This window comes from Ipomoea triloba, chromosome 10, assembly GCF_003576645.1.
Source record: "Ipomoea triloba cultivar NCNSP0323 chromosome 10, ASM357664v1".
In the NCBI taxonomy this organism is placed as follows: Eukaryota; Viridiplantae; Streptophyta; class Magnoliopsida; order Solanales; family Convolvulaceae; genus Ipomoea; species Ipomoea triloba.
Genome location: NC_044925.1, coordinates 12261938 through 12270528, shown reverse-complemented (window position 1 = coordinate 12270528; position 8591 = coordinate 12261938). Strand labels below are relative to the sequence as shown.

The window sequence follows — 8591 nt, the reverse complement described above, 5'->3', positions numbered from 1 at the left end:
TAGGTGCACCCAGGTGCATAAATGTTAACAACGTAAATTACTTGCACCTGTAAGTGAAAATAGGTGCACACGTGCAAGTAAAATGTATTACAAGTGCAAGTAAATTGTACAATGAGCATCAATACTAAGTGCACATAATGTTATAACTAGGTACACCTATTGCTATAACTAGGTGCACATAGGTTGCAACCAGGTGCATGAATGTTAACACAGTAAATTACTTGCATAAGTGCAAGTAAAATGTATTGTAGATGCCTGTAAAATGTATTACAGGTGCAAGTGAATTGTACAGTGAGCATCAATACTAAGTGCACCTAATGTTGTAACTAGGTGCACCTAATGTTATAACTAGGTGCAACCTATGTTATAACTAGGTGCACCTAGGTTGCACCCAGGTTGATGAATATTAACAAGGTAAATTACTTGTATTTGTAAGTGAAAGTATTTGCGAAAATAGGTGCATGAATATTAATAAGGTAAATTACTTGTACTTGTAAGTAAAAATAGGTGCGAAAATAGGTGCACTTGTAAGTGAAACTAGGTGCACCAAAGTTTTAGTTATTTACGAAAATGCCACCGCGTCATTTTTTTAAAATTGCATCTGATTCGTTGATCTGGACAAGTGGACGGCTGTGGAGCGTTCTCATTGCTTACTTGGGCGAGAGTTCGCACGAGAGTGCAACCCTATATATATATATATATATATATGAAAGGGTTTATGTGCGTGTGTAGCTTCCCGTGCGGTTGTGCGATTACACACATTAAGCATTAAAATGACGCACTTTAAGTATACAAACTACTCACCTTAAGCACACAAACAAATAAGCACCTTAAGAACACAAATCACACACCTAAAGTTTTTAAATGGTGCACCTTAAGTAGACAAACCACGCACCTTAAGCATTAAAATGACGCACCTTAAGTACACAAATCATGCACCTTAAGCATACAAATCACGCATCTTAAAAAAGAAAATCACGCACCTTAAGCTTCAAGTTGACACACCTTAAGTTTCAACAACTACTTACATTAAACACACAGTCCACGCACCTTAAGCACAAAATTCACGCACCTCAAGCACAAAAACCACGCACCTTAAGCACAAAATCCATGCATCTTTAAAAGGAAAATCACTCACCTTAAATTTGACCTAGATGTAAAAATTACCAAATTGCCACCGCATTTTTTTTTATTTACATTTTGTTAGTCCTGGACGTTGATTTAAGTAAGATCAATGACTCATATTTAACTGCACGGGACACACCTAACCGCACAGGAACTGAATTTTATATATATATATATATATATATATATATATATATATATATATATATATATATATATATATATATATATATAACAAATTAAAAAAATACTACAAATAAAATATAAAATAACTTAAAATTATTAATATTAATTTTTTTTAGGAGAATTATCTTAGAAAAATCAAAATCAGTTTGAAACAGATTTAATAAATATATTATCTACATTTTATAATATTAAATAATTAAAAATTAAAGGTACCAAGTTGCTTTACCTCATGTATTATAGAAATTAATATTGTTCTCATCGTGGTCTTTTGCTAACTAGGGTCATAAGATGAGCTTTACCTAAAACATATCTTCAAGTAGCGGTTACGGACTCTCTCATGAATCAAAGTAAAAAGTGGAAATGGTTATTTTTGTCTTTGAATTATAGAAAAAATAGTGTTTATAATCCTCAACTTGTATGTCTTCCGTGCATTATTTTTGTTTTTGTTTTAAAATATATAAGTTATATTGTTATAGTAAAATATTATAATAATAAAAGAAATTAATATAGTATTATTCATAAGTTATAGTAAAATGAAATTTTTAGTATACATAGGTATAAAATTCAAAATGTATGTCTAATTACATTAAATTTAAAAAATTGAAATGTGTAAATAGTAAAAGTAATAATATTTTTTAATAGTTGAATAAGAAGAAATAAATATTATAAATTATTGAAAACTTCTTTGTAAACCACAGTTGAAGTACATGTCTTTTCTAATTCATTACAAATTAAAATTTTGAGACCCTGTGGACTACTAACTCTTGAAATAGTAACATACAGTTGACCATTACAAACACTGGTTTCTTAAGTAACAATCATACATGAGTTAATATTTGTCATTGACTTTTATTGATGGTCATTGCACAATATAGATCTTGAAAATGAGAAGAACCAAAGTCTTGCCAAATCTCACTCACAATATGGAACAAAGTTTACATCATGACTGATAAGTGCCAAAGATAGCCGTGTTTGATTGAGGGGTAATTTAGGAGTAAAATATCCTATATTAAATGTCCGTTAGGCCTAAAAACTTGTTACAATAGCACGATTTCATCGCATATAGGTCTAGGGACTAATTGTGTGTGATTTTGATATAATTTGCAAAAAGTTGAACTTTCGCAAGGCATTCCGGCGACATCTCAGTAAAACAGGCATAACCGGAGCTTGGAGTGTCTGAATGAGGCGAGGCAAGTTGCTATGGAACCGCATCGTCAAGGGCTACAACCTAGAACAAGACAACAAAGGAAAATTTTGGGTTCACACAGTCTTCACGCGTGGATAAATTCCAGCAAGTCTCCACGCGTGCCTACACACGTGAAGGCCGCGTGAATGCGACACGCGGAAGCAAAAATAAAAAGGGAAAATGCGAGATTTTGACCATTGGAAGGTTATTTAAACCCTCCCCCTGCAATTTTGAGATCCCCAATTCATTTTAGATCTAATTTTCCCTTAGTTTCTCCCCTTTGGGGGAAATTCCCATTTTTCCTTAGATTAGATTAGATAAATTTTCTATAGATTGAAGGATAAGGATGGGAGGAAAGATGTAATAGATACAATGGTTCCCTAGATATATTACTCTATTCTTGTTCTCGAAAGATTGTTACTTTAATCTATTTGTTTTGGTTATTTTTCTTTGTTTGATCTTTTTTGATAATGCTTGAGTAGATTAGTTGAGGGGTGTGTGTGCCCCATGTTAGATCTTGTGATTGATGATTGAATTCTTCCATTTGCTTGTGGAAATGAAGTAGAGTTTTAGTCTTGTGTGGATGATGTTCTTCATGATTTGATTCTATCTCGGCCAGGATAGATAGTAGATTCTAGAAAAGTGAGTGTGTGTGCGATAACGACCTCTCACGAGTCCAACTCATCCACATCCCTGCCCTCTATCCGAAAGGATGAGGCCCGAGAGGAGTGGTAGGCAAGGTGTTCGATTAAATGCCTCAACTGAATGAGGATTGAGAGTCCAAGTGTGACGTCACTTGGTATTGATACCGTGACTCCCGTGACTATTCCCGAACCTCGTTTCTACAATCCCCATAGTGTGGTCAATCGTATAGACTAACTAAATCACACGCCCCCTTGTTCTTTTAAACTTGTTTTAGTACCCTTTAAACCTATGCTTATTGTTCTCTTGTTCTTAGCTAGTTCTTATAACTCTTACATCTCAACATCATAAATGCCAACACTAATTCACTCCAATTTGTCATACTTGAGAGACACGACACTCGGGGAGTCTTGACTTTTCGTTTCACTACCACATTCCATTCCACCTCTCACCACTAAAACTAACACCTTCAATGACAATCTTATAAAGAAACCACACCAAGATAGAAAATAGAGAAAAAGATTATAATTCAACCACACCTCAATTATAATTGGACTCTATAAAAAAAAAAAAGGAGAAATTATATATAAAATCAACATAGTTCTGACATAAATAAACTTTTCTAAATGAATAAGTTTTAATTAATATATTATACTTAAAATTTAATAAAACTAATAGTTCTTAGTATCATAACATAACAATAGTACTTATAGTCTTTAGTCCGTGCATCGCATTAAAATAAATCATATCTACTAAACCTAGCTAAAACTATACATATATTAATATATACATTCTCTTTTAGCCCAAGCAAGAAGCCCATGTCAAAACCCAATCCAAAACCATAAAAGCTCACATATAAAATCAACCCCCAAACCCTAATCCTACGCAAATCCTCCCATAACATTTCATCTGCCTTCTCTCTATCACTTTAGAAACCACAGCTACAATTATAGCGCAAATTACCATGATCAGGGCTGATACTGCAGTTGTGTTGAACATATAGTGCAGTTGTGTTGTAAGGAAGCTGTAGTTACACGGAACAGAGACCATTCATCCGTTCAACACAACTGCAATATCCTTTCAACACAACTGTAGTATCTATTCAACACAATTGCAGCATCAGTTCAACACAACTACAGTTCCAGACGAATGACACGACCTCTGTTCCGCGCAACTGCAGTTCCCTTTCAACACAACTGCAGTATCCGTTCAACACAACTACAGTATCAGTTCAACACAACTGCAGTATCAGCCATGATCCATGGTCCACAATGCACTGTGGACCATGGTCAACGGTATAACAACTGCAATTACAGAGCTTCATTGTTTCGTATTTTATTCTTTTGTTTGGCGTAGTCGATGCCTTTTGCTCTAGGATGATAATTAATCTTCATGCCTCCATTCTTTTTATCACCCTTTTTTACTTCATTTTTATCTGTGCGATGCACGGAATAAATTATGTCGTTATGAACTTAAATTTAAAAATAGAAAATTAAAATATACAATACAATAATATGACACATGTGTGAGGCATGAACTAAATATTATAAGTATTGTTGTTATGTTATGATCCTAAGAACTATTAGCCTTATTAACTTTTAAGTGCAAATATATTATATAAAACTTATTTAAAAAAGTTTATTTGCAAATATATTATATAAAACTTATTTAAAAAAGTTTATTTATGTAAGAACTATGTTGATTTTATATCTAATTTCTCTTTCTTTTTTATTTTTTTTAAATGTATGTAGAGTCTAATTATAAGAGTTAATTCCTGAAAGATTTTATTACTGAAATGGTCCCTCGACTATTGTGAAATTATCTATTTGGTCCTCGACAATTTTTCGTGCTCAATTAAGTCCCTCGACTTTGAAAATTTTAACCAATTTGGTCCTCCGTTTATTTTGCCGTTAAATTCGGGACCAAATTGGTAATTTTGCTATAGTCAAGAGATCAAATTGGTAATTTTGCTATAGTCAAGGGACCATTTCGGTGAAAAATTAGTTACCAATTGGGTCCCTTGATTATAGCAAAATTACTAGTTTGGTCCCGTGACTATAGCAAAATTACCAATTTGGTTCCGATTTTAACGGTAAAATAAACGGAGGACCAAATTGGTTAAAATTTTCAAAGTCGAGGGACTTAATTGGGCACAAAAATTATCGAGGACCAAATTGTTAATTTCGCAATAGTTGAGGGACCATTTCGGTAATAAACTCTTCATGAAATAGTCTTTCGACTATTGACTTTTACCAATTTTTGTCCTCGACTTTTAATTTTACCAAAGTTGGTCCCTTAACTATTGATTTTGTACCAATTTTGGGCCTTATGTTAAATCTATGTTAAATAGGTGTTAAAATTGAGGGCAAAAATGTAAAACCAAATATTTTAACCTTTCTTCTTTACTTTGTTTCCCCTATTCCATCGCAAGATTATATAGGAAACAATGTGAGTCAATATATTTATTCTTTACATTTTATGTTAAATTGATTCAAGTAATCAATTTTTTTCTGTATTTTATTTTTGATTTTTTTATTTACTGCAATGTAATATATACTCCGTAATAACTTTTTTTTTTTGTAAATTCTTTAACTCGATGTGGAGTGTAATTGTATATTTTATTGTTGTATTAGGTGTTTTTATTATTATTATTTGATAGCAAAAATGGTAGAAAAGGGAACCACTAGGAAGGAAAACAAAGTGAAGAAGAAAGGTTAAAATATTTGATTTTACATTTTTGCCCTCAATTTTAACACATATTTAACATAGATTTAACAAAAGGACCAAAATTGGTACAAATCACTAGTTAAGGGATCAACTTTGGTAAAATTAAAAGTCGAGGATAAAAATTGATAAAAGTCAATAGTCGAAGGACCATTTCTGTAATTAACTCTAATTATAATTGAAGTGTGATTCAATTATAATCTTTTTCTATATTTTCTGTCTTTTGTGTAGTTCCATTATAAGATTGTCCTGATGTAGACTTTGTTTCATATTGTGCGTGAGATTGAGCAAGACACTGGTTGTACTTATTTTCAAGATCTATATTGTTTTTTATTTTCGCTTTTGTTTTTTCTTTAATTTTGAAAATCATAGTTGTCTACAAAGTATTACTTGAATTTATAGTATACTAGTTTTTCAAGCGTATTGCGCGAATGAGATACTACTCAATGTTTATTTTTAAATAAGTATTTCAAAGTATATCAATGCAAGATTATATAGGAGATGTTCATGCATAGATAATTGAATGTTAAATTTGTTTATTTAAATCGGTAATTCAAAGTTTATGAATGCAAGATAATTGTCACTAAAATAAATGTTTGCAATTTTTTAAAAACGCTAATCAAAATACTTAATCTAATAATGGTAGTATAAATAAATACTAATTTTTCGTTTGAATTTCTCTAAGTCTTTTTAATTCTTTTGGGTAGCATTGTCATTGTCTTTATATTCAGTACTTTTTTTTTTACATTTATTTATTGATATTTAGTAATGTGTTATGTGCAATTGAGTTATTGTGGTAGTATAGATGACAGCATCATGCAATAATATTATGATGTAGGAAGTTGTGAATTTGTTCATTGTGTTTGTATATATGACTGAGATCTTAGTTGCACTATAAACTTTTGATTTTCCAAGCGCCTATTGATATTTGGCAGTGGTAGTTTTTCCCCCCTATATGTTCATGTGCTGTGAGATGTGTGTCGTACATTCTCATGTGAAAGTATTGACCAAAATATTAATATTTATTATATTTGAAGAAGGTTAATGAGTAGTACATTTTGTTCTAGTTTCATAACTTGTTTACTTGATAGTAACACCAAGTAGTCTGAATACTGATGCTGCAATATGTCCAGTTTTATCAACAGTTTCTACATCCATTTTGCACATGTTTATTTTGAAGTTCATATTTTTGGAATTAGTATGAATGAGTGTAGTACTTGATTTTGTGTGCGCATGAGTGTGTGTGTGTGTGTTTTTTTTTTCTTTTTTTTTTGTAAATCTTTTTTGTTGATTTGATACTAATCTTGGAGTACACACTGCTGCTTTTTCATCACAATGCATGCAGTTAAATAGTTCGCCACTTTGTACATAAACATTTTTAAACAGTTGATACATCCTATATACCAATTATTTTTTTTTAATATTTTTTAAAAAATATTTTAAGTGTTAATAATTGTAAAGTATTTAATATTTTAAGTCTTTACACTTTAATAGTTAAATATTTAATACTTAATAAATTAATAGTTATTACTTATTAAGTTACTAGTTATTATTTATTAATTATTAGTGCATTATTTATTAGTTTAATTTAGTTATTACTTATTATTTTATTTAGTTATTACCTTGTGGTTTAGTGGCACCCGGTTGCACTCCCATACGCAAACTAATTTATTTGACTTGGTTAAAAAATCAATATTATTAACCTATTAGTACCCTCATTATTATTATAATGTATTGTTTTATTATTATGTTAGTGCTTAGTCAATAATGTATTAGCTAGAGAATAGGAGAGTTCTGTGCTTACTCTCTTATAGGACTCTTCCTCTATCTATAACAGTTAGAACAGAATACCTATCGTTCATCTGGTATCAGTAGTGTTAGGCGTTCTTCTCTCCGATCACCTAAACGAATGGCCAATCCCACCACCTCCGTAGACCGGGCGGTAACCACCGCCGCACCATTGCCGGCTACTCCCCAAATCCTCCCCACGGCTCACCACCACATCTCCATTAAACTAACCTCTCGAAATTACCTATACTGGCGCACGCAACTCATACCATTTTTGAAGGGTCAAAACCTATTGGGGTACTTAGACGGTAGCCTACCGTGTCCGTCGACTACACTAAGTTCTCCGATGCCGGCCGACGCTTCTTCTCCGGCCACTGCTACACCCAACCCGGCGTATCTCACCTGGGTGCAGCAAGATCAGTCTATACTTTCGCTGATCATTTCCTCCTTAACCGACGAGGTGATGTACCTGGCAGTGGGTCGAGAAACCGCTCAGGCGGTATGGAATTCCATCACTACCGCCCTCGCCTCCTCTACCCGCTCACGGTATCTCAGCCTGCTTGGGCAATTCTAGACGTTGCGTCAGGGTAACTCCTCTCTGGCTGAGTATCTAGGGAAGGCACAGATGGTCAGATGCTCGTTGAAGCATTATCTCTCGTCGGCCGGCCGCTGTTTGCCGAGGAGCAAATACTGTACGCGCTCTGCGGTTTACGCCCCGAATTCCGAGCGATGGCTTCCTCCCTCACCGTCGTTGGGACGTCGGTGACTCTACCACAGCTCGCCGACCACCTACAAGCCCAAGAATTCATTCATGCAGATTATCTTCTCCATGCAGAGTCGTTGGTTGCGCCGGGGTCGCAGGCCTTCTAGGCTGGTCGCGGCCGTGGCAATCATGGTGGTTGCCATCACTCCAATGGCCGAGGGCGGCAAGGACGCGGGC

At 33.6% G+C, this 8591-nt stretch overlaps 1 protein-coding gene across 1 annotated transcript in view; it reads right to left on the bottom strand.

Annotated features, from left to right (window-relative positions):
* The window catches only part of LOC116033147 (protein FAR1-RELATED SEQUENCE 5-like), a 12591-nt gene extending 5570 nt beyond the window's left edge, over window positions 1–7021 (bottom strand). Inside the window, exon 1 of the mRNA XM_031275905.1 lies at window positions 6948–7021. Within this exon, the coding sequence (XP_031131765.1) occupies window positions 6948–7021 (74 nt within the window). The remainder of the gene's footprint in view (window positions 1–6947) is intronic.
* Window positions 7022–8591: the final 1570 nt, after the last annotated feature.